General features: G+C 38.0%; 2 protein-coding genes across 10 annotated transcripts; both read left to right on the forward strand.

Annotated features, from left to right (window-relative positions):
* The first annotated feature begins 112 nt into the window (after positions 1–112).
* On the forward strand, positions 113–15,658 carry nbl1 (NBL1, DAN family BMP antagonist). 5 transcript variants are annotated; one of them, XM_058759979.1, is made up of 7 exons: positions 113–187; positions 4,377–4,452; positions 6,576–6,651; positions 8,889–8,971; positions 10,993–11,173; positions 11,356–11,467; positions 14,534–15,658. In XM_058759979.1, the coding sequence occupies exons 5-7, from the start codon at positions 11,001–11,003 to the stop codon at positions 14,771–14,773; spliced, it is 525 nt and encodes a 174-aa protein (XP_058615962.1). In that variant the 5' UTR covers positions 113–187; positions 4,377–4,452; positions 6,576–6,651; positions 8,889–8,971; positions 10,993–11,000; the 3' UTR covers positions 14,774–15,658. The 5 variants fall into 5 exon arrangements, with proteins under 5 accessions (XP_058615962.1, XP_058615963.1, XP_058615966.1 ...); XM_058759980.1 differs by having other exon boundaries at positions 8,892–8,971; XM_058759983.1 differs by lacking the exons at positions 113–187; positions 6,576–6,651 and having other exon boundaries at positions 4,428–4,452; positions 8,892–8,971.
* A 1,626-nt stretch (positions 15,659–17,284) lies between these two features.
* On the forward strand, positions 17,285–27,097 carry LOC131529958 (transmembrane protein 88B). 5 transcript variants are annotated; one of them, XM_058759984.1, is made up of 4 exons: positions 20,040–20,456; positions 20,588–20,623; positions 21,777–22,056; positions 26,322–27,097. In XM_058759984.1, coding segments are annotated over exons 2-4 (510 nt in total). In that variant the 5' UTR covers positions 20,040–20,456; positions 20,588–20,621; the 3' UTR covers positions 26,550–27,097. The 5 variants fall into 5 exon arrangements, with proteins under 5 accessions (XP_058615968.1, XP_058615967.1, XP_058615969.1 ...); XM_058759985.1 differs by lacking the exons at positions 20,040–20,456; positions 20,588–20,623 and adding an exon at positions 17,285–20,032; XM_058759986.1 differs by lacking the exon at positions 20,588–20,623.
* The last annotated feature ends 421 nt before the right edge of the window (positions 27,098–27,518 follow it).

Consider the following 27,518-nt stretch of genomic DNA (forward strand, 5'->3'; position numbering starts at 1 on the left):
TTAATGCTTTCATACTGTATAAAAATAGTTTTGTCAGGAGCAAAAGAAGATCTGAGAACTCTGTCAGAGTGCCGCTCTACACTCTCGCGAGATCTGTAGAACTCCCAGCAACATACGAACTAGGACTCCAAACTCTCGCGATATCTGCAGAGTGGCGCGATGGCGGATGACAACGCGGTCGAAACGGGTAACAGTCCAAGAAACACGTTATAAACTGCATCGTTTATTCATAAACTACATAAATAACAGCAGGAAAGTTTACTGACTGGACCGAGACGTGTCTGTTGAACTATAAACACTTTTGGAGCTGCAAATCATTGTCAAATAAATATGAATGTGGATATTTATTAATATATCCACGTATATGTGACCCTGAGCACAAAACCAGTCATAAGGGTCAATTTTTTTTTATCTGAGAGCTGAATAAATAATCTTTCCATTGATGTATGGTTTGTTAGGATCGGACAATATTTGAAAATCTGGAATCTGAGGGTGCAAAAAAATCTAAATATTGAGAAAATCACCTTTAAAGTTGTCCAAATGGTGTTTATTTTATTATTGTATGCATATTACTAATCATAAATTAAGTTTTGATATATTTACGGTAGGAAATTTACAAAATATCTTCATGGAACATGATCTTAATATCCTAATGATTTTTGGCATAAAAGAGAAATGTATAATTTTGAGACATACAATGTATTGTTGGTTATTGCTACAAATATAGCTGTGCTGCTTATGACTGCTTCTGTGCTGCAGGGTCACAATATTAATTAATTTACTAATATTCATATATGCTATATTATTTATGATGAGAACCCCCTAATAAACTACAAAATACTAAGTAAATTCCAGATCTTGCTAATAATATTTTTTGAACTAATGTAACTAAAAAACAATATTTGCCCATCAGAGCTAATGTGACAACTGTTTGTATTTGTTTTCATATTTTACTAGGACACGTGAGTCAATATAAGTCACGTAAAGTCCTGAACACAAAACCAGAAATGTTCCCTGGCCGTGTCAGCTGGTTATTAACGTGAATATTTCCCAGTAAAATGTGATGGAGTGATTAATCCAGGGCCGTTTGGATCCGTCGGGGCACGTCTGCTGTAATTAAACCCCTGAGCCGCTTCATTCCTCTCCTCTCCTCAGTAACTCTCTAAAGATGATGTCTCGTGACACGGGTTTGTTATGAATGCGTGTGTCAGTCAAACAAACACAGCAGCTTCACCTTCAGGCCTTTGCAGTAAACCGCGGTCCTCAAGGGGGCGACAGAGTTCGCTCCAGTTGCGCCGAACAATGCGACAATGCTAAGAATGCGGCGCATTAAGAATTGCGGTCACGTTTTTTGTGTAGCTAGTTCACGCGGTTTGTTTCGGGCCTCGCTGTGTGCGCTGGCGCGTCGGGGTCAGATCCACACGTGTTTTTAATGTGTTTGATTTAACTTCTCTGTCCTGGACGAGATTGAATCGTAAAACATCTCGAGCTAAAACGACGAGAAGTGAAAAAAGATGGCAGACTGATAATATGAGCTGGACGGATGGAGAAATGAAGGATTAGAGAGCGGTTTTACCCTCAGGGCTGCTGCTCGCATATGTGTGTGTGTGTGTGTGTGTGTTTAGACTCGCGTTCTGCCAAACTGCAATCTTGAAGCTCTTACGCTCTTGAGTTCTGGGTTCAGAGAGACACTGAAACTGCGCAAATTATTTGACAAAACTGCAGCATTCCTGTTTAGATCATCTGAGCGGAGAGTTTTGTGTTGTTGCGTCGCTCACTTGCAGTGTATACGCTGTCTGTTCTACTGTTTCTACAGTGCGCATACTGTACTAGAATTGCGAGATGTGAAGAATTGTGTGAAAAAAGTCAGAATTGCGAGAAAAAAGTCAGAATTTTGAGATGTTAAGTCAGAATTGTGAGATACAAACTCAGAATTCAGAGTAAAAAGTCAGAATTGCGAGATGTAAACTTGGAATTTCGTGAAAAAAGTCAGAATTGCGAGATATAAACTTGGAATTGCGAGAAAAAAGTCAGAATTGCGAGATACAAACTCAGAATTCAGAGTAAAAAGTCAGAATTGCGAGATGTAAACTTGGAATTTCGTGAAAAAAGTCAGAATTACGAGATATAAACTCAGAATTCAGAGAAAAAAGTCAGAATTGCGAGATGTTAAGTCAGAATTACGAGATACAAACTCAGAATTCAGAGTAAAAAGTCAGAATTGCGAGATGTAAACTTGGAATTGCGAGAAAAAAGTCAGAATTGCGAGATGTAAACTTGGAATTGCGAGAAAAAAGTCAGAATTGCGAGATATAAACTTGGAATTTCGTGAAAAAAGTCAGAATTATGAGATATAAACTCAGAATTCAGAGGAAAAAAGTCAGAATTGCGAGATGTAAACTTGGAATTGCGAGAAAAAAGTCAGAATTGCGAGATATAAACTTGGAATTGCGAGAAAAAAGTCAGAAGTCAGACTGGCGCTTCATTAGCAGCTACAGGTAAATAACTAGACGAATAACATATAATTACGACAGTTTCCAGTATCAAGCAGCATAACGAGCCGTTTTATACCGCTAAAAATAACGGAAGCAAGTTTCAAGTTTCAAACGCCAGTGCCTGTTATTGCGTTAAAAATAAGGTAACGAGGTCTGCTGTGGGTTTATTGTGTTTAAAGCTTGTGTGCAGTGTGTAGTTGTTGTTGTGAGACGCAGCCGCGGTCTGAGGGAGGAGTTTGGTGGTATTTCCCTCACTAATGAAGTCGAGGGGATGTTGTTTGGTGTTTTGCGGTTTTGTTTGACATTTGTAAGTTGTATAATCGGCGACTCTGAATCCAATTAGAGGAGCGCGGAGAGAGTTTCTGGGTGCGGCTCTTCTGACAGGCTTCATGTTCGGACTGAGCTCTTTCAGTACTGATTGATTAACATGGTAATACCATGGTACGGTCACCAACAGAGCATGGTATTACCTTCCCCAAACTGACTTCTCTTTTGTGCAACGCTGTAAAATTTTGATACTGTTTGGACTGAAATTCAAGCATTTGTTATGCAGTAAATACCCTTGTGAGGTCACCGCTGCTGACGGACTTATTTACCTTCTCTCTCGTTCATGAGCGGCGTATGGCTGACATGTGCTGTTTACAGGTTTAGAGGTCAGAGGTCAGACCCCCTCCAAGTCATTAAAACTCACTGACCAAGATATGTGTGCTACGGTGTGTGTGAGAGTGCTGTATCAGATACTAAAATAACTATTGAATTTTTAATTTTTTTATTTTATTACATATTATATATTATAATGAAATGTTTTATAAATATAATAATTATTATTATTATTTTATAATCTAATAAATATTATAAAGTGTATTTTTTAAATTATTTTATTTGTATAAAACATTAACATAAACATTTGTGGCTATTTTTTCCCCCTCAAAAATGAAATGGGTAGCGGATGGTGACCGTGTTGCCAAGTCTGCGGTTGAGCTGGTTTTGTTTCGTGGACCTGGCAACCCTGGGTAGTGAAGGGAAGCATGAAGCATAATAATAGTACACAATTATATATGTGTCCCTGCAGCACAAAAGCAGTCATAAGCAGCACAGGTATATTTGTAGCAATAGCCAACAATACATTGTATGGGTCAGAATTATGCATTTTTCTTTTATGCCAAAAATCATTAGGATATTAAGTAAAGATTATGTTCCATGAAGATATTTTGTAAATTTCTTACCGTAAATATATTAAAACTTCATTTTTGATTAGTAATATGCATTGCTAAGAACTTCATTTGAACAACTTTAAAGGAGATTTTCTCAATATTTAGTTTTTTTTGCACCCTCAGATTCCAGATTTTCAGCCAGATATTGTCCGATCCTAACAAACCATACATCAATGGAAAGATTTCAGATGATGCATAAATTCATTTTCCAAAAATTGACCCTTATGACTGGTTTTGTGGTCCAGGGTCACATATACATTAATAAGATATAATAATATTATAAAATAGATTAAAATGCGTGTGGGTTCTGGCATTGATTTTAATTGTTGTCTGATTTGAATATTAAATGTTTATTTTAGTCCAATTTATACAGTATTTCATACATTTTGAGCCTTCATTTCTACATTTTCAGTTTTAGTTTTGGTTTTAAAAGTTTTAGTAATTTTGTTATGTCATAAAAGCATCCCATGATGCACCAGCCTGATCAGAGCTGCAGTCCAGACACGGAAGAAGCACAGATTTGAGAGAGTTTTCATTCGTGTCACATGTTTTCACCTTGTCTTCATGTTTTACATCATTCCCAGACTTACATGTGTGTGATTTCAGAGTTTCAGCATGAGTAGGTGTGTGTATATATTATATTTATCTGTCTGTCTCTCTCTCACAGGACCAGCAGAAGAGTCTCTTCATCATCATCATCATCGCTGCTGGTTTTCATCACTTCCATCTGCTGAATGAACGCCGTGAGTCTGACAGGCGAACAGGCGTCGTGTTTGAGCGCATGATGAAGTGCTTACAGTGTGTGTGTGTGTGTGTGCTAATGAGTGTGTGAGCCGGACTCCCGCTGCTCTGGAATCAGAGCCAGATTCAGCACCTGCAGGAGAGAGAGAGACGGCTGAAACCCTCCTGATGAAGAGATTACAGAAATCAAATGCTAGTCTGCCATATTAACACTCCAACACAACCGCAAACACACGCCATACACACCGCTGCAGGCTCTGATAAGCTGCTCTGATTATGCTCACATGAATGAGTGTGTGTGTGTGTGTGAGAGAGTGGTTATATATTATGTAGGTGTGTGTGTGTGTGTGTCTCAGTATGTGTGTGTGTGATTATATATTGTGTGTGTATATGTGTTTATAAATTAGGAGTGTGTGTGTGTGTGTTTGTTTATATACTGTGTGAATGTTTTTATATTGTGTGTGTGGTTATATATTGTGTGTACATGTGTTTATAAATTAGAGTGTGTGTGTGTGTGTGTGTGTGTGTGTTTGTTTGTTTATATACTGTGTCTGAATGTTTTTATATTGTGTGTGTGGTTATATATTGTGTGTATATGTGTTTATAAATTAGAGTGTGTGTGTGTGTGTGTGTGTGTGTGTTTGTTTACATACTGTGTCTGAATGTTTTTATATTGTGTGTGTGGTTATATATTGTGTGTATATGTGTTTATAAATTAGGAGTGTGTGTGTGTGTGTGTGTGTGTTTGTTTATATACTGTGTCTGAATGTTTTTATATTGTGTGTGTGGTTATATATTGTGTATATATGTGTTTATAAATTAGAGTGTGTGTGTGTGTGTGTGTGTGTTTGTTTATATACTGTGTCTGAATGTTTTTATATTGTGTGTGTGGTTATATATTGTGTGTGTATATGTGTTTATAAATTAGGAGTGTGTGTGTGTGTGTGTGTGTGTTGTTTATATACTGTGTCTGAATGTTTTTATATTGTGTGTGTGGTTATATATTGTGTGTATATGTGTTTATAAATTAGGAGTGTGTGTGTGTGTGTGTGTGTGTGTGTTTGTTTACATACTGTGTCTGAATGTTTTTATATTGTGTGTGTGGTTATATATTGTGTGTGTATGTGTTTATAAATTAGGAGTGTGTGTGAGTGTTTGTTTATATACTGTGTCTGAATGTTTTTATATTGTGTGTGTGGTTATATATTGTGTATATATGTGTTTATAAATTAGAGTGTGTGTGTGTGTGTGTGTGTGTGTGTGTGTTTGTTTACATACTGTGTCTGAATGTTTTTATATTGTGTGTGTGGTTATATAATGTGTGTGTATGTGTTTATAAATTAGGAGTGTGTGTGAGTGTTTGTTTATATACTGTGTCTGAATGTTTTTATATTGTGTGTGTGGTTATATATTGTGTATATATGTGTTTATAAATTAGGAGTGTGAGTGTTTGTGTTTATATATATACTATGTGTGTGAGTGTGTGAATGTATTTATTGTGTGTGTATTTATAAATTATGAGTGTGTATGTGTTTGTGTTTATATATACTGTGTGTGTGTGAATGTATTTATATATATTGTGTGTTTGTGTGTGTGTGTGTGTGTGTGTGAATGTGTTTATATATTGTGTGTGTGTGTGTGTGTGTGTGTGAATGTGTTTATATATTGTGTGTGTGTGTTTATATATTGTGTGTGCGTGCGTTTTTGTGAAAAGTCAGGACATAGATGTGTATAATGACGAGGGTATGGCAGGTATTACAAGGTGAAGGTGATCTCAGGACATTACTCCATGTCCCCACTTTTCAAAACGCTTATAAATCACACAGAATTAGGTTTTTTTGGGGAAAGTTGAAATGCACAGTCTCCTGTAAGGGGTAGGTTTAGGTGTAGGGTTGGTGTAGGACAATAGCACATACAGTAAGTACAGTATAAAAACCATTACGCCTATGGAGAGTCCCCACTTTTCACAAAAACGAACATGAGTGTGTGCGTGCGTGTGTGTGAATGTGTTTATATATTGTGTGTGTGTGTGTGTGTGTGTGTGTGTGTGAATGTGTTTATATATTGTTTGTGTGTGTGTGTGTGTGTGAATGTTTTTATATATATTGTGTGTGTGTTCTCACAGCCCCCTGGTGCAGCAGAATGTCAGGAATGTTCTAGAATGCCAGTTGCAGTCGGAGCTCAGAACTTATTACTAACAGGTGAGAGAACATGAGTGTGTGCTGATGCCAGAGCCTCACCTGCAGAGAGAGAGACAGGTGAACGTGTTGCTGCCTGTCTGACAGATTCTGCTGGAGCGCATTAATCCCTCACACACACACACACACACACACACACACACTCGTCATGACAGCGCAGGAATTCTAAAACGTTCACGCATCACAGGAGATAAGAAGCTGTTCTACACACATGGACTTGTAGATTTGAATCTTAAAGAGACAGCTCAGATAAAACATGATTGCTTTGTCATCATTGACATTTCAAACCCATTTGGACTTTCTTTCTTCTGTGGAAGATATTTAGCCATATGTTCATGCTGCTCTTTTACATACAGTGAAAGTGAACAGTGAGCAGAGGCTCTCAAACTTCTAAAAGGTAAAAAAAAAAAAAAGACGGTAAAAAACTATGATAAAAGTTGTCCAAAATCACTCGTGTGTTATATTTCAGTTGTTCTGAAGTCATTTGATGTGAGAACTTTGGTGAAAGATTTTCAGTCCATTCCTCACACAAAATAATCACACTCTCACTTTTATTATTGCTCAGCAAAATGTAGTTGGCGAAATCCAGTCATTTCCATTGCAATCCACACGTTTGCAGATTTGGTTGGTCACGCGAATTTGCCACGTTGACTGAAAGTGACTTCCGACTTTTTTGATCATTGTGCTTGCTTTTCGCGTCTGCAGCGCTTAAGTTAGAAGAAGTTTATTTATTAAAAAATGCTCTTGAATAATAATAATAACATTTATGTTTTGTTTCTTTTCAATCCATGCCGCTGAATTCTCATTGTTTTTCATGCACTAAATAGGTGCATTTGATTGTTGCATCTTTGGCAGCATCTCGCGCATGAAATGGCGTAACTAAAAATGCAGTGCTCACATGAAAAGAACTGTTTAAAAACGCAACTCTAAGTCCGAAATTTTTGCACGTAAAAAAAAAAAAGACCTCACATTGCTTGAGTCACGTTTACACACTGCCTCCGAAACTTTCGTCCGTCATAAAAAAATTCGGATCAGGTTAGATTTTCTGCGATTTTGCATCCATAGCAAGCATTTTGATAGGAAAGGATGACGAATATGAAAAAATGTATACGAAAAGTTTGTGTGCAAGGACTTTAAACCTTCTTTTTAGAATCTAGTGAACAATTCTTCAGACAACCGCTATGATATGATGCTTCAAAGACTAAACATTCAGTAAAACTGATCAATTTTGCTAAACTTGAATCTATCAAATGAAGAGTACTCACAAATGAAGAGTACTCACAGAGTAATTTAACTTAAAAATGAGTGCTGTCAAACGATTAATCGCATCCTAAATAAAAGTTTTTGTTTGCATAATATATGTTTGTGCTCTGTGTATATTTATAAATACACACATACAGAGTATATTTTGAAAATATTTACATGTATATTTATATTGATATAATTTATATTATAAATAAATATATGCATGCATATGTGTGTATTTATATATAAATAATATACACAGCACACATGCATATATTATGCAAACAAAAACTTTTATTTTGAATGCAATTAATAGTTTGACAGCACTATTAAAAACGCTACATTATTTTAAAGTTGCAACTAAATGATTAATTCCTGAATTTGAAGAATGCTGTGACACTGACGCTGCTTTGAAACTATTTTTACTGTGTAAAGCTGTGGTACTTTTTTTTGTCGTTTTTGCATTTCAACAACTTTGAGTGAAAGTGCAGCTTGAGCATTCAGACCAACGTCTCCTTTTGTGTGCCACCGAAGAGAGAAAGTGTGAAACGACATGTTTTTAGTTACAATTCCATTTGAAGCTCAATGATGGCCTCCTTTGTAAAGTGCGGAGATTGTATCAAACAGTAAAAACATGGTGGTGTTTGCTCAGATCACTTTAAGAGCACGAGACAGGGATCACATACTGAGAGTTTGAGTTTGTTCTGGATGCTGGTGAAGATTCAGATCAGATTGCAGGAGATTCTGACCTGCCAAATACACCAGCATCATCATCCGCCCGCCTACACACACACACACACACACACACACCTCGCGTCTGACCCGCCCCCAAAACCCACACACACACACACACACACACACTCGGCGCTGGGCAGCGATTGCAGCAAACGGCTCCGCTGCCTGTATGTTTGAGAGACACAGACGACACATCGCATTTCTTCTGACTCTGTGTGTGTGTGTGTGTGTGTGTGTGTGATGTAATTGTTTAACTCCAGCAGGTCATAACAGGCGAGTCGTCCGTTAATCACCATATGAGATCCGCCAGCGGGACATCAGACACAGAGACGCTCGAGAAACCGTGAGTCTAACTCGGATCTCCTCACTGAACTCTGCAGAAGTGTTTGTTTGACTTCATTAGCTCTGTTTAATTGCTCTCATTGAGTTCGGCTTTGCTTGTACTTCAAGTTTAAGTTGAGAAGTTGTTTTAAAGTCACTTAAGTAAGTGAGACTGTATGTGTCTGCCTCTCTCTCTTTCTGTTTCTCTTTGAAATGTAACATTGGATCTGTTGGGAGTGTTTTTATTTATGAAAGCGGGGCTCTTGGGTTCTTGTGGACGTGCTGTTTTAACTGCGTCTGTTCGCTTTGGCATAAAACAGAGGAGGCTTTTAAGACGCATGCTTTATTAGAGTCAGGTGGTATCAGAATCTGTCTCTCTCTCTCTCTGCCTGTCTCTCTCTCTCTCTGGTGTTCTGGGCCGAGTGAACCACATTGTTCTTGTGACTCGTTCTGTGATTGTGCGCCAGTTTCTGGCCATGCGAAGAGTTGATTACGTTCCATCGGTGCGAAACCGGCCAGAGCGAGTCCAGAACATTCAGCAGAGGGAACTGCACTAATAACACAAGATAAATCTGACCCTGCAGCACAGAAGCAGTCATAAGCAGCACAGCTATATTTGTAGCAATAGCCAACAATACATTGTATGGCTCAAAATTATCGAGTTTTATTTTATGCCAAAAATCATTAGGATATTAAGTAAAGATCACGTTTAATGAAAATGATCGCAATAAATGTCAAATCTTTATTTTTTTCAAGTTTAAAGCCAGATTTTGCATCAAATTGAAAGTTTGTCGAAATCAGACCATTAATTTTCCTTAGCAAAATAAATATCTTAATAGAAAAATGAAAAATCAAGAAACAGTTTTGTGTTGCCTGATAATATTAATATTAGTGCTGTTAAAACAATTAATCGCGATTAATCGCATCTAAAATAAACGTTTTTGTTTACATAATATATGTGTGTGTGTACTGTGTATATTTAGTATGTTTATATAAATACTCACACATGCATGTATATATTTAAGAAAAAATATTTTATGTTTGTATATTAAATACATTTATATAAAATATAAGAATATAAATGTATATACATTTAAATATTTTTAAAATATATACTGTATGTGTTTGTATTTATATGTACATAATAAATATACACAGAACACGTACATATATTATGTAAACAAAAACTTTTATTTTAAATGCGATTAATCGCGATTAATCGTTTGACAACAGTAATTAATAATAATAATATTACTTTTTAGAAATGCACATCTGATAGTAGTAGCTAGTTGCGATGCAGATATACATTTTTGTTCAAAATAAGTAACATCTGTAAAAATTGTAACAACCTCAATTTTATTTGTTGAAATTTGATTATTTTTTATAATTTTTAGGAATCATTGGACTTCCATATTAGCATACATTTAAATCATGATAAACGCAGTTAAAACCACACACCTCAGTACCATACGGTTTTTAGGTAATTGTATGAAAAACTGTAGTCTAAACACATTAAGCATAAGCTAAATGCACACACGCTATAGCTTAATCACAAAAATACTGTAATTATACTCCTTTAATACATTTAATTCATGTCTACATTAATTATAAAAAAATTTTATACAAATACCCACACTTTTTTTTTATGCCAAAAATCATTAAGATATTAAGATCATGTTCCATGAAGATATTTTGTAAATTTCCTACCATAAATATATAAAAACTTCATTTTTGATTAGTAATATGCATTGCTAAGAACTTCATCTGAACAACTTTAAAGGCGATTTTCTCAATATTTAGGTTTTTTTGCTCCCTCAGATTCCAGATTTACAAATAGTTGCATCTCAGACAAATATTGTCCAACAAACCATACATCAATGGGAAGATGATTTATTCAGCTTATTCGTGATACATAAATCCCAGTTTTAAAAAATGTACCCTTATTACTGGTTTTGTGGTCACATATGAGGTTTAGAAAAGCAGAAACGCATTCTTCTGAACTCAGATGTCGCATTATTCTCAACGTTAACGATGTGTGTTCAGGTTTGGCGATGTGGCTGCGTGTTCTGCTGGCGTGTTTGCTGCTTGAGTTCTGCGGCGCGGCTCCGCACGCTCACATCAACCGCCTCGCGCTCTTCCCCGACAAAAGCGCCTGGTGTGAAGCCAAAAACATCACGCAGATCGTCGGACACACGGGCTGCACGCCACGATCCATCCAAAACAGGTCACACACACACACACACTCACACGCTGTTGTCCAGTTTAGGGAATTCTTGAATGTTTCTCTGTGTTCACCAGAATAAACATTCAGCTATTAAATATTGCGATACTTGAGTTGCACAAGAATTATCATGTGTGTTGTGGGCTCTGTAGATGGTTCTAACAGTGTTGCGTTGTGTTTTTCAGGGCTTGTCTGGGTCAGTGCTTCAGCTACAGTGTGCCCAACACCTTCCCACAATCCACTGAGTCTCTGGTCCATTGCGACTCATGCATGCCGGCGCAGACGCAGTGGGAGGTGGTGAGTGTGTCACTGTTAAACGAACACGTTTATGAGTTATGCCAAAACGACTGTGCAATAGTGAAAGTGGCAGATACAGTATATAGTGTCCGAGTGGACATGCTTGAGCTGCAGTAGTGAAAACAGCAGAAATACTGCATCCATATTGTCACTTTTGTTGTAGTAAAACTGCAACTTGAATATGACAGACTTCATAAATATTGCTGCAGTAATGAGCACTCCAGGAGCACTGTGCCCAAGTTGTCTGCAGTAGTGAAAATATTGCATGTAAATGGAGATATGCACTGCAGTAATTCTGTGATTGAAGTGATTTGTGGCGTGCCGGTGAGTTCTCAAGATCAAAACACGTCGGTGTGTGTTGGAGATGATAAATGCGTCCTGCCGCATGCCGCGTGTCTTGTCGTGTGCTGCACTGCGAGCAAACCGCAATACCTATTTAACATCCAGCGCAATGATTGATGCACTCGCAGCGGAGCTTGAGTGACTCTTTATGAGGCATGTTGAAAGACAACAAACACACTCATCTGTCTTGCGCAGAGAACACGCGTGAGTGTGTGTTGATTTTGTGTATTTGCAGTATTTGGCGGTGGGCTCAGCGTCCTCTAGTGTTGGAGTTTATTTTGCTTTGCCTGGCAGAAGACGGGAATGTTTGACCACCGGCGATTTCACGCAGAACAGCGCGAGGGCAGTGTGTGCGAGATATCAACATATGAAAATAATCACTTTGTTTTGCCCTCTTTCTCACCCGTTGAGATCTGGGAACGGCTGCATTGACGCTAACCCAACACCGTTGTGACGCACAAAGAATGTCGAGCTTCAGTTCGACTTGAAAAGGTTTTGCTATATTTACACGCACAAACATGATGTTCTGTTTGCGAGACCTCTCCTAGCGTTCGCCGCTGACTCAAAGGGGCCGCTCTCTGCTACTTATTATGTTCTTTCATACAATCTGGCTTTAATAGAAAGCAGTTCACGTTTGGTAAATAAAACAGACTCGGGCTTGTGTTGACAAAGACCTGCAGTAATGTGACAGCAACCTGATCTGACCTGCATTACTGACACTCAACGTTACACAGCGTCCTGCGGGGTTCCAGCGTAATTTCAAGAAAAACAAAATCACGGCCAATCAGAGCATGTTTGGCTTTCATTTTAGACCATTGAGATTTCCCCCTGAAAGCAGCTGAGGGGACTTCCACAGCAACAAAGCAACCGAGTGGCATTTTTTCCGTGTGTGTTGTTGGTTTTTACCAGCAGTCGGTGTTTAGCCAATTAGCATAGTCCAGTTAACGACATCATTATTCAGGCAAAAAGCATGCATCTCTGTTGATGGCCACTTAAAAGTGTATTCCGACAACTTTTTGCCAGCGATGCATTAACATAAAAGGACTGTGAACTTTGTGAAATAGACATGTTTTTCTCCTCATTTGCATTTCATTTACATATATTCATTTAGCAGGCGCTTTTATCCAAAGTGACTAACAAATGAGGAACATCACAAGCATTTTGCCACAGTGTTTGCGGTATGTGAGGTTTCAAGAGGCATTGTGACTCAGGTGTGATCTCTTTGGTTGCATTGCACTGCTGTGCGTTTGCATAATGCGTCGCTGCTTTAGCAACACTTGCTGAAACTTGTGTTGCTTCAGATCTCCAGCTTTCACCAACATGAATGTCCTCTGGTTGCTTTGTTGCCGAAAATTGCTGCCTTTAATATGGAAAAGACAGTTTATCGCTTATTGCATGCAGCATGTCAGTGAACAGTGTTGCAATCACAAGCATTTGATCACGGTATTTGCAGTACGTTAAGTTTCAAGAGGCGTTTACGGCCCAGGTATGACCTCTTTGGTTGCATTGCGTAATGCATCGCTGCAGCAGCAACACTCAGTGAAGCTCACGTCACAAATCTCAGATCTACAACTTTGACCTAAATGAATGTCCTCTGATTGATTTGTTGATGCAGATCACTGTCTTTAACATTGAAAAGATTGTCTCTGGCTTGTTGCATTACTGCGGCGCAGCATGTTAGTGAGCAGTGTTGCAATCAAATCAAACTGACATGTAGGGCTGACAAAAAAAATTGAATTTCGAATATTTGTAGAATTAAAAAAAAAAAATCACAATGTAAGCGTCGTTGCATTATAATGTTTTTGTTAGCCTATCCAGCTGAACCCACTGCATGCGGCTGCATTGTTCAATAAAAATATTGCAGAAAAAGAGAACATCACTGCAGAGAAGATCTTGTTTACGTCAAAACTAAATATTTTGCACATTTCCTAGAGGGACATCTATCACTGTTGCACTCGCATCTCGCACAAGAGAGCCGCATGTTTAGAAAGCATGTCAAATTAATGCAAGTTCAATTTTGAAAAAACATATCTCGAGACTTTATGGCATTTCCCCGTCCCACTGCATCTCATGTTTTTAAATGAAAAAAGTACTCTGTGTGATTGGTTTCGGTCCTTTGTATTAAACTATGCGTACATACATGATGCTGTTTAGTGGTTTAAGCAACTTAATTAATTTTAATTGGTTTATAAACATTGTTTTAAACATTATGCACTTTTTCACAGATAATCGTGTAATTTTATTGCTTTGAACTAGTGCTGTCAAGCGATTAATCGCATCAAAATAAGTTTTATTTACATAATATATGTGTGTATTGTGTATATTTATTATGTATATATAAATACACACACATACAGCATATATTTTAAAATATTTACATGTATATATTTATATTAATATAATTTATATCATATATAAATATATTTAATATATAAACGTAATGCATGTGTGTATTTATATATACATAATAAATGTACACAGTACACACACATATATTATGTAAACAAAACTTTTATTTTGGATGCGATTAATCGTTTGACAGCACTACTTTGAATAAATGGTCATTAGTAATATTTTGTTTGATGCGCCCTCTTGTGGCCTCAGGAGAGAAGCCAAAAACTTTTTTTCACCCTAAATGAAATTATGCATTTTAAATTCGAATATAATTCGAATATTGATAATATATAAGTACAAAATTTGACTGAGGTGTGTGTGTGTTGGCAGGTGACTCTGGACTGCGCCGGCAGCGATGAAGCCCCGCGTGTGGATAAGTTAGTGGAGCGTATCCTTCACTGCAGCTGCCAGTCGTGCAGTAAAGAGAGCAGCCAGGAGGGGGCGCTGCTGCAGCTGTATCCGTCAGAAGGAGCGCTGGAGACGCCGGCGCTGCCAGACACTACACACACGCAGCACGCTCACATGCACGCCGACGCGCATTTAGACGTACATGCACCTGAGGCCGGGTGACGCGCGTGCACACGCGCATGCTTTACACTAGGGCTGCGCGATTAATCGAATCGCATCTCGTCAGTAAAGCCGGTTCTGTGATTAGTAGTAAATCTCCATCACTATGCTTTCAGATGGAGCAGCATTTACTACACAGAGCTGTAGTCCACTGACAAGCTACGCAAAAAAAAATCGCATACGATATGATCGCGCGATTATGAAATCAAAGATATCGTTCTGCGATACTGAAAGCTGTTTGCGTAGCTTCTCAGTGAACTACGGCTCTGTGTAGTAAATGCTGCTCCATCTGAAAATACCACATTTAATAACATGTTTTTACTCCAAACATAACGTCAGTCGTGTGTTTGAAATAAATTAAAATTGAAATAATTAAAAATTATAATGAGAAGAACTATATATTGTCGTAGTCGTGTGTTTATTAGTCACGCTGAATCGATGAAAGCAGTTAAATCTTCTGTTTATTCAGCTAGCGCTGTAGACATTTCCTGGATTTCTTCTGAGTTTCTCTGGCCTTCGGATGAAGATTTACTACTGATCACAGAACTGTGCTTCACTGACAAGATGCACATGACAATCGCGGCATTTGCGATTGCGATTTAATTTCGATTAATCATGCAGCCCTACGTTACACTTTAAAGCCTACTGAACTCTCCGTCTCTGTCTGTCTAAAGCACTTTTTCACTTAGAGATCGTGACACTAATCAAGACTTTATCACAGTCGTTGGAGCTTCAGTCAGCTCTGAATAAATGCGCACACACACGACTATATATTACTGACGCATTCGCACACACGTCCAGATCTATATATCTGTAACACAATACAATCAGACTGTGTGTCACTTATGTAATATTGTTTAATCACAATAAAACGTGAATTCACCTTTATGTCTGAGGATTTATTCTTTAATCTATACAGTTTTTTGCAAATGTTTTATGCGATGTTCTAATTTGGCGCACAAGTTAAATTCGCAACTTTGGATTGAAAGCCGCCTTCTGTCCCTAAACTTAGTAGGGAATTCACTTTATAATTCACGAGACAATCCCAGAATGCTTATAAAATTATATGCAACTATATGCCAATACAATTCAGTACCTAAATGTAGCATGTTTTAATTAAAATGACTTGTTTATCGTTAACAAATATTTTCTTCATATTTTTATGTATATTAATATGCTAATTAGCACTATACAAACTTATTCCCCATCTAGAGTGTTCTAAATCTTGTGAGCAATGTTGAGAGTAATGCATTACAAGTAACGCGAGTTACGTAATCAAATCACCTTTTTCAAGTAACTAGTGAAGTAACACATTACTTTTAATTTTACAAGAAAATAAATGCATTGAGTGACAGCTCTGGTGTTGCCATGTTGACAGAAATCAGGAGTAAATGCAGAGACCCTTCCTTCAGACTGAAGATTATTCATTTCACTTTTGGTGTAAAAGGGCCTTTACAGTTGCCAGAAATATAACTTGTTTTTTTTTTTTGTTATTAAAAATAAATAAGCAAGCCCAGCCCAGGTGACAAAAAGTAACTCAAAAGTAACGTAATGTGTTACATTCCATAAATAGTAACTAAATAACACAGTTAGCTACTTATTTGTTACGCAATATTGTAATGCGTTACTTTTAAAAGTAACTTTCCCCAGCACTGCTTGTTAGTTTCTATTGTAACTATGATACTATGTAGACAGTTTCCTAGGATTTTGAAATGGAGCCGCGTCTGTATTAATTATAATCCACTTTTCACCTGTAATTTCGCAGCAGCTTTGCAGGAAATCACATTCTATTTGAGCAAGACAAACGCGACTGTCGCGAGGTAAGTGCTTTTGTGAGTAATAACAGATTTCTTCATAATTGAGCAGCATCACGCTGTCTGTCTGTCATCACTACAGTGATCTTCAGATGAAAAGGCCATGTGGACGTCAAGTGGTCGGCGAATGTGTTGCCATGGTAACCACCGGGAACAGTCTGTGATTATCACTGGTGACCTGTGTGTGTGTGTGTGTGTGTGTGTGTGTGTTTAGCAGGTCACGTGATTGGGTCCAGAAGAGAAATGGGACGCTTTCAGACCCACATTCAAGCTTCAGGGAAAACAACAGGTGTTGTAGGTTGTGTGAGTACTTATGAAGCTATGGCGGTTTTCCTTTGACTTCTGTTGTGTTTATTTTGATGTCTTCACACAAGCATTTCTGAATTTTTGCATATTGTAGGCCTACTATATTATTTAAGACACTAGGTCAGATTGCTGAATGGTGTCATGACTGAGGTTGACCAGCAGATGGCGCTGTGAGCACGTGTGTGTTTCTTCTGAGCTTCTGAATGTTTTTTGAATATTACTTTTCACCTAATTTTGTCTTTTTACATACACACACACAAAAAAAAAATAAATAAATAAATATATATATATATATATATATATATATATATATATATATATATATATATATATATATATATATACATACTGTATATTGAATTAAAAATTACTTGATTACCAGAGCTGGGTAGTAACTGATTACATGTAATCTACGTAATCAGATTACAAAAAACAAGTACTTGTATTAGTTTAAATTACATTTTAAAATATTCCTAATCAGACCACAGTTACTTTTTTATGGATTGCATGATTACATATTATTTACACAGTAGCAATAATTTATTCATAATTTGTTAATTTATCATTTTCAACTTTTAAATATTCCTTCCTCTAAAATAATCTACCACTTATATACACTCTGAGATTCACTCTGAGATCAGTCATTAATCAGGTGCTACACTGCATTTAAACACTGGATTTACAAAAATCATTTCAACATCACATCAGCTGATGAACACATTCCTTTTTATTTGAATTATCATTATTTACCATGTATTACTTTGGAAGGCGTTTGTCTTTCAAACACGTTAAAATGCACAAATTCACCAACTTATTTGTCATCTGATCTTCTTTCCCCTAATATATTTTAATTTGAAGTACCCCTGAGATTTTAAAATAAATACTTTAATAATGAAGTATCACATTTGCATGTTCATTGGTTCTCTGTGGTCACATGACATGCACGTAAAGAAATAAAATATTTATTTTTTTCAGTAACTTTTTATTTTGGTTCATTTTAAAAGTATTTTAATTGAACATTTTTATGATTTAATTCATTGTTAGCTTTTCATTAAACTCATAAACCCCCTGCAGTTTAGGAAACCTTGATGTAATATAATGTCTAATGCACTTCATTTTGTTGATAACAACAAATGGAATATATTTCTTACTCTTTGTATTTTTATATCAATATGGTACAAGATTATCATATTTAAATGTGATAAACGAGACAGGTCAAAAGTAATTCAAAAGTAGACTGATTATATTCCCTAAAATGTGTAATGTAATGGATTACGTTACTAACATGTAATCTGGAATCAGTAACGGATAGTAATCTACCCAGCTCTGTTGATTACCCAAAAATGGCCCATAAAGAATGATTTAATTAGCCATCATGCTTTGTCTCCAGTGCTTTATCTGTCCATCCCTGATGAGCTGAGCGGATGTGTCTCTTATCTCTCCTGCACAGGACTCTGGGAAGGATGGAGCTCATCAATTTCATTATCAACTCATCTTTGAATCGTGTCAGTGAGAGAGATATGCTGCCGAAAGACAAAATTATGCTTCGGTTTCCAGTTAGTAGTAAAATCTTGTAATATATTTTGTTAGATTAGAATTCGTGATGTATAAAAAATTGTTTAAAGAAATGACTCATTGCTTATTTTTCACTTTTTGCTAGCCGGCGAACCAGCTAAACGAGGTGCATTTCCCGTCAAGCTTCTTCAACAGTTGCACACAACATGCTAACAAACTAAACCGCACTTGGTGTTTTGTGATCAGCACTAATTAGCTTCCACCATTAGCAATTATCTGCCACACAGCCAACTTAGAAAGTCACGACTCAGAAAATCGTGAGTTTCCCCGCTGATAATTAGGTTCATGTGAAGGTGGCGAGAGTCTTCGTCTCATTTCGTCTTCTAGAGTTTATTTTGTTTTGTTTCCTTTGAGTTAAACTGAAGCCCTGAGTAAATACTGATGGATTTAACAACTATGATTGTAACAAGTAACAAGCATTACAGGTAACGTGGGTTACGTAATCAGATTACTTTTTTCAAGTAACTAGTAAAGTAACACATTTTTTAAAGAAGTGACTCCAGTTCCTGTGTTTGTCATGTATTGAGTGACAGCTCTGGTGTTGCCATGTTGAGAGAAATCAGGAGTAAGAACATGATCTTACTGTAGTTCTAGACTAAATATCAACATCTCACCTGCACAAAAACACATTCAGTGTTCCTCACAATCAGTAAAAACACTCAAATGCAAACTCAGAATATTATACAAACATGTAATAATTAAATATGTTAAATAAGATGAATATAATTTATGTATATAATCCCATTTTATTAACCGATGTCTTTGCTACTGACCCTCGACGATCCAATTCAACCATACTAATAATCAAAAATGACACATTTGTGTTATATTTTAGTTATCACTGAATAGTGTTGATCTTTCTTCTCCTGCGTCATATTCTTCATGTGATTAGTTTGAGCGTCCTCTACTGTACAGACGTGAATCTACATCTCCTTCAGTCTGAGGCGGATTCACTTCACTTTTGCTGTGAAAGAGCTTTACATTTGTACAAGAAGAAGAACTTTTTATATTAAAAACAAACAAGCAAGCCCTGCCCGGATTTAAAAAGTTACTCAAAAGTAACGTAACGCATTACTTTCCATAAAAAGTAACTAAGTAACATAACTAGTTACTTTTTTAGAGAGTAACGCAATATTGTTATGCATTACTTTTAAAAGTAACTTTCCCCGACACTGAACAGACGTAAACCACCATGATTGTCAAAACATTTACCTGAAGGTACCACATCTAATAGACTGCAGTTAATGTTACTACAGTAAAACTTGATATTAACTTGTAAAATGTAAAATTAAACAAACTGACAGAAAAATTATTACAGCTTCTCACAGAGTTTGATGAAATAACATTAATTTATTATGATTTTTACTCTTGTATCCATAGTAAATATATGGGCTTTTGCATTAAACTAGTTTTTAAAAGAAAATGTGAACCTTTTTAGTTGGATCGATGTCCTCAGATAGACCTCAGCCGTCTCTCTCTCTCTCTCTCTCTCTCTCTCTCTCTCTCTCTCAGTGTGATGTTTGTATCCTCTGGATAACGGAATAAAATCTCTGCAGCTCCACAGCAGGTAAGACACTGAAAACTTCTTCCTGTAATCATGTGAAGTGTTTGATTTTGTCGACTCAAACTGTCATTATTAGCATTTATTCCTCTTTCATTCAGAGGAGGTTAGGGTTCAAACAGACCGAGGCTGCGTCTCAGTAGTTAGCGAGCGTCGCGCTCAACCGAGTCCCAGACATGCCGTTGACTCGAACGCGCCAAAAAAACCGTTGAAGTGAAGCGCGCGAAAATTGCAGACTCAGTAACGGTTAAAAACAGACACGGATTGTTTATTATTTTGCGTTTAGTCAGTTCTGCTCTGATTCCTAAGTGGTTTTTCATGAAGTGTCCAGACTGACTGGAGAGAGATGAGTCAAGCTGAGGATAATCGATCCATCATCAATCATTGATTCGAGAGCGCCAAAACAGTTAAGAGTGTATGACATCGACAGGTTAATATATTTGAAACGTTAGTTTATATTGGAATATGATGTTTATACTGTAATACAGTAGTGAAATCTGTGAATTGTGCCTCATCTAATTTTTTCTGATCTCATTTTGATTTTTTTTTTGATTTTTTTAGTGAGGTAACGCCCTGAAGTAAAGGCTTGGAAGAGATGTATGAATTATGTATTTGTGTTATGTTGTATTGTGTTTGTGTGTCATGAAGATGAAACAGAACATTCAGTTCACTATAATCATCTTCATTTCCATAAACCTAAAGGCAATTCTCTCTACATCTCTGTCTCTCTTTTGTTTCTCTGTGTTTTATTAAAGGGTTTGATCATGTGTTTCTCATTTTTGATATTCATCTCTGCAAGCATTTAACAGCTTTATTGTCATATTTTTTGACATATCTGGACTCATATCTGTTTAGTTGTTTGGCGTCTGCAAAGAAATCTCATCAGATTTTATAACTCCAATCTAAAGCACATTAATATGTGATTAAAATGTGTATGAATAAACAGTCAGATCGTTTATGCGTTATTAGAGACATGACGTGTATATAATATCATGCACATGTAGTACCAGATTTTGACTGTCTGATCAAAAAAAATCCAATTTAATCATTCCAAAACAAAGTCTGTAGTGTGAACACATCAGTCTTGAAAATCGTATTTGGAAATGGATGTATGTGAAGTGTGAAATCAAATTGACTTTATTAAGTTATATTCAGTCAAACCAAAAATTATTCAGATTCCAGATATAATTTGTGGGTGCAGGACACTATAGTTCATTTATGTAAGTGAGGATAGCAAAATAAAGTAAACTGTGACATATTATACTCAAAAATTCTTCATACAGTGGACTAGCAGTAAAACTGATACAAATTTGGGAGCAAAAATTATTCAGACAGTTTGACCTGATCATGTTTTGCTGAAGTGTTTTTTCTTTAATTGCTAATGTGATCTTTTTACACACAGACTGAACAGAATGAAGCATTGCTTGGTGATTGGTTGAGCTAAATTGGTTTTATCTAATTGTGTTCTTAAATTTAACAGCTGACAGATATTCAACCCAATTCATTACATACCTTTCTATCAAACTTATCTGACATTATCAAGATCAGTTAGTTCTGACACAGTTCAACTCTGAGTTCTTCTCATATTTTATTACTGTTTTCTAAACTGTAGCGAATAAACTGTGATAATGTGAGAAATGTTGAAGGTGTCTGAATACATTTTGGTTTGAGTGTATTTGATATTTAAATATGTTTAATATATCATATTTATACGTAATATTAAATTTAGAATGTGTTTGTGTGTGTTTAGGATGTGTGGTATGACGGTGCTTTTAGATGATGGTGGAGGTGATGAAGACTTTGACGTGGGTGACGGGATCCGGATGCTGCCACCTCCTCCGGCACAGTGTGACAGCGGGGTTTGGGGGGCCCGACGGGGCCGCTGCGGGTGTGTGCTGTGGACGCTGCTTCTGCTGCTGTGGAACGTCCTGCTACTGCTGATGTGTGTGGTGCTGATGGTCCTGATCTTCAGCCTCATTCTGCTGCCCGCCGCCCTGCTGCTGTATGCTGGCTTCCTGTGCCATTCACGGGTAGATACGCCCACAAACACACTTATATGCCCACAATCAGATGCATACACCCACTAATGCATGCATACCCCCACAAAACATGCATACCTCCACAAGCACATGCACATGCCCACAAACACACGGATTCACCCACAAACACATACATACATCCACAAACGCATACGCCCACAAATAGTCAGATTCACCCACAAACAGCCACATACGCTCGCAAATATGTACACCCACAAACACGCTTATGCCCACAAGCACATGCATACACCTACAAACACATGCATACACCCAATAATGCATCCATACACCCGCAAACACACACATGTTTGTTTTTGTGAAAAGTGGGGACTCTCCATAGGCGTAATGGTTTTTATACTGTACTTACTGTATGTGCTATTGTCCTACACCAACCCTACACCTAAACCTACCCCTTACAGGAGACTGTCTGCTATTTCAGATTTTCAATACACTCCATTCTGAGTGATTTATAAGCATTTTGAAAAGTGGGGACATGGGGTAATGTCCTGAAAAGTCACCTTCTGCTTGTAATACCTGTCATACCCTTGTTATTATACACATTTATGTCCTGATTTGTCACAACAATGCGCACACACATATGCCCGCAAACACCCACAAACATACGCATGAACCCACAAACACATACATACATCCACAAACACATACGCTCACAAATAGTCAGATTCACCCACAGCCGCATACGCTCGCAAATATGTACACCCACAAACACGTACGCCCACAAGCACACGCATACACTTACAGTACAAACACATGCATACACCCAATAATGCATCTATATGCCCACAAACACATATACACCCGCAAACACACGCATGAACCCACAGACACGTACATACACCCACAAGCTCAAGCATACGCCCACAAACACACGGATAAGCCCACATACACCCGCAAGCACACTCATACACCCACAAACACACAGACATGCCCACAAACACCTGCATACACCCACAAACACACGCAAGCACACGCATATGCCCACAAACACCTGCATACACCCACAAACACGCTTATGCCCACAAGCACATGCATACACCTACAAACACATGCATACACCCAATAATGCATCCATACACCAAACACACACATGTTTGTTTTTGTGAAAAGTGGGGACTCTCCATAGGCGTAATGGTTTTATACTGTACTTACTGTATGTGCTATTGTCCTACACCAACCCTACACCTAAACCTACCCCTTACAGGAGACTGTCTGCTATTTCAGATTTTCAATACACTCCATTCTGAGTGATTTATAAGCATTTTGAAAAGTGGGGACATGGGGTAATGTCCTGAAAAGTCACCTTCTGCTTGTAATACCTGTCATACCCTTGTTATTATACACATTTATGTCCTGATTTGTCACAACAATGCGCACACACATATGCCCGCAAACACCCACAAACATACGCATGAACCCACAAACACATACATACATCCACAAACACATACGCTCACAAATAGTCAGATTCACCCACAGCCGCATACGCCGCAAATATGTACACCCACAAACACGTACGCCCACAAGCACACGCATACACTTACAGTACAAACACATGCATACACCCAATAATGCATCTATATGCCCACAAACACATATACACCCGCAAACACACGCATGAACCCACAGACACGTACATACACCCACAAGCTCAAGCATACGCCCACAAACACACGGATAAGCCCACATACACCGCAAGCACACTCATACACCCACAAACACACAGACATGCCCACAAACACACAGATATGCCCACATACACCAAGCACACTCATACACCCACAAACACGCCCACAAACACCCACAAACACATACATACATCCACAAACGCATACGCCCACAAATAGTCAGATTCACCCACAAACAGCCACATACGCCGCAAATATGTACACCCACAAACACGCTTATGCCCACAAGCACATGCATACACCTACAAACACATGCATACACCCAATAATGCATCCATACACCGCAAACACACACATGTTTGTTTTTGTGAAAAGTGGGGACTCTCCATAGGCGTAATGGTTTTTATACTGTACTTACTGTATGTGCTATTGTCCTACACCAACCCTACACCTAAACCTACCCCTTACAGGAGACTGTCTGCTATTTCAGATTTTCAATACACTCCATTCTGAGTGATTTATAAGCATTTTGAAAAGTGGGGACATGGGGTAATGTCCTGAAAAGTCACCTTCTGCTTGTAATACCTGTCATACCCTTGTTATTATACACATTTATGTCCTGATTTGTCACAACAATGCGCACACATATGCCCGCAAACACCCACAAACATACGCATGAACCCACAAACACATACATACATCCACAAACACATACGCTCACAAATAGTCAGATTCACCCACAGCCGCATACGCTCGCAAATATGTACACCCACAAACACGTGTACGCCCACAAGCACACGCATACACTTACAGTACAAACACATGCATACACCCAATAATGCATCTATATGCCCACAAAACACATATACACCCGCAAACACACGCATGAACCCACAGACACGTACATACACCCACAAGCTCAAGCATACGCCCACAAACACACGGATAAGCCCACATACACCCGCAAGCACACTCATACACCCACAAACACACAGACATGCCCACAAACACCTGCATACACCCACAAACACACGCAAGCACACGCATATGCCCACAAACACACAGATATGCCCACATACACCCGCAAGCACACTCATACACCCACAAACACGCCCACAAACACCCACAAACACACAGACATGCCCACAAACACCTGCATACACCCACAAACACACGCAAGCACATGCATATGCCCACAAACACACAGATATGCCCACATACACCCGCAAGCACACTCATACACCCACAAACACACAGACATGCCCACAAACACCTGCATTAGGGTGCATCAAATTCGAATGGGAAATTTTAATTTCAAAATATCAATTTGGCTGGCATTGCATTTTGTTCCAATTAACATAAAAATTACTTTTGCAAAGTTTTGAGGAATTCCACTGAGATTTAGGGGTGCCACCTAACACATGAACTTTGGCGAAATTTTGAAAAATGTGCAATTTTTTGACTAATTGCCAAAAGGTTGACCTGGAAATGTTGAGTACAGTGAACTTTTATACAGTAACATGTTCTATAGGGTTATCAAAGTAAAAGTTGTTTGTTTGCCCTTTGTGCAACTTGGGCATTTCTCAGAATTCAACTTTCAAGATTCTCCATTAATTTGTCCTATAGACAAAACGAATGGAGGTCAATGGGACATGTTCACGTGGTCTTACCCTGAATTTTGTGCAGCAGTGATGGATGTCGGACACACATATAAAGTTTAATTGACTTTATTGTTAAACACAAGGGGCGATACTGACACACTTAAAAGAACAAACCCTCTCTAGTGGCTAACTCACTGGCAACTAACAGGGCCTAAATGGTAAGAGCTGACACTAACTAAACTTAAAACTTAATTGCTCAGTCTGTGCCAGAGTCTGCTCCAATGAGCAACATCATGTTAATTTACTGTAACAAATACAATGCTACTCTCAATAAACATGAGACATCTACAGTATACACTGAATATGACATTGTCCACTCTAGAATACTGTTGATGTTAAGCTATTAAGCTTAGCTAACATAGATAGCTAACTGTGGTTGGCAAACTAACGTTAGCTAGATGTAATGAGCACCAAATACCTATAAATATGACTTAAATGACTTATGATAAATAAGTATACAAAGACACAACTACAGATATGATAGTAATATGTAATAATACATACCCAACACAGAAAGATCACCTCAAACAGAAAGATCACCTCAGTTTTCTTGAGCTGTAGTATTGTTTACCTCAGATCTCAATGGCGACCATTGAGCACTGTTAACCACTTTATCCAACAAAAACAGATGTGCGGTGGCACCCCTAAATCATCATGTACTGGAAAAATATTTTGCATGTGTTGTTTCTACATATATTGGAACACTTTTAGCACCCAGCCATATCAAAATTCAAGAATTGTGTTTTTTGATGCACCCTAACCTGCATACACCCACAAACACACGCAAGCACACGCATATGCCCACAAACACACAGATATGCCCACATACAGCCGCAAGCACATGCATACACCCACAAATACACACAAGCACACGCATATGCCCACAAACACACCCGCAAACACACAGATACACACACAATATTCTGATGTTCAGGTTCTGTTTCTACAGGTTGTGGCTTCTCAGGCTGCTCTTTGTCGCTACCTTGATGACAACAGTTGCTCTGCCCTCATCATCCTGGGCTTTGTCATGATGTCTCCGCTGGTCGTGGTTGCTGCGGCGACATTCTGCGCTCTTCTCAGGAGGCTCCACCTTCTCTTATATTTTCAGCCAATCACAGAAGCTCAGTACCAAGGGCGGGGCTTGGGCTGGAGGCAGGACATCCACGCCTGGGTTTGACTGACAGACACGCCCATCATTCTCAGGTCAGCGCCCGGGGTGACCTCTAGCGACAGTAACGTCACGGCACAGCGACGGCGTTACTGTAACTCTACAGAAACACAATCATGTAACACAATGTATGTAACATATTCCTGAATGACCAAAATGTAACTCTGGAAACGTTTTTCAGAGAATCTAATTCAATCTTTTCACACGATTGAGAAATTGATGCAAAGTTCAAGAATAAGTGTTACTGTATATCTAAATTGTAAATATGTTACCACATTACATTTTATGACTACTTTCTTTCCTCACATGCTAGTTGCGTTAAGTCTGTTTGTGTGCGATATATGACGATGCTCTGTAAAAATCTGTCTTTCTTCTGAAGAAAACCACTGTGTTACAGACTTAGATATATGTAACATAATTTAAGTGTTACCAAACTGACTTTTCGGTGGTGTGTGAATAAGTGTACTAGTCTAGAGATGTGTTTACTCGCTCATGTTGATGTTTATATTGGTCTGCTGTGTGATTCAAATCTGCAGAATTGTGAATAAACTGACTAAAACCAAATCTGTGGTTGGACTTCATTTTGGAGAGTCTCAGATCAGACGCGTCCCAAAAGCCAGCGCTGTAAAAATATCTCGCAATTATAAATTCATGAGGCTCAGAAATATTCCTGGTATATAGAGCACAAGAGAAGGACGCTAAATCATCCAGAAACTTCAGCTTCAAACATCACTCTGTGTAACTCTGGATGGAAGCTGATGCGAGTTAAATGGTCACATCGCGTGCAGATGTAACGTTTGTAGTATTTAGCGTAATGATTGTCGTAACGGAATGACCTGAACTTGTGTTTGGAGGAGTTGGAGTTTGTCCTTGTGATTGAGGTCAGACTGTGTGTGATTTACAGTTGAACTCTTACTCCAGGTCAGTTTGACCTGAAGGCTCTCAGTGCATGATTTGCATATGCAAAACTCTTAACCC

This window comes from Onychostoma macrolepis, chromosome 22 (assembly GCF_012432095.1).
Source record: "Onychostoma macrolepis isolate SWU-2019 chromosome 22, ASM1243209v1, whole genome shotgun sequence".
In the NCBI taxonomy this organism is placed as follows: domain Eukaryota; kingdom Metazoa; phylum Chordata; class Actinopteri; order Cypriniformes; family Cyprinidae; genus Onychostoma; species Onychostoma macrolepis.

Bases quoted from the DNA above. Each gene is read 5' to 3' on its own strand.
- nbl1 (XM_058759979.1), top strand. From the start codon at position 11,001: ATGTGGCTGCGTGTTCTGCTGGCGTGTTTGCTGCTTGAGTTCTGCGGC. The intron at 11,174-11,355 runs GTCACACACACA...TGTGTTTTTCAG, and splicing joins CCACGATCCATCCAAAACAG to GGCTTGTCTGGGTCAGTGCT. The intron at 11,468-14,533 runs GTGAGTGTGTCA...GTGTGTTGGCAG, and splicing joins CGCAGACGCAGTGGGAGGTG to GTGACTCTGGACTGCGCCGG.
- LOC131529958 (XM_058759984.1), top strand. The intron at 22,057-26,321 runs GTAGATACGCCC...CTGTTTCTACAG, and splicing joins GCTTCCTGTGCCATTCACGG to GTTGTGGCTTCTCAGGCTGC.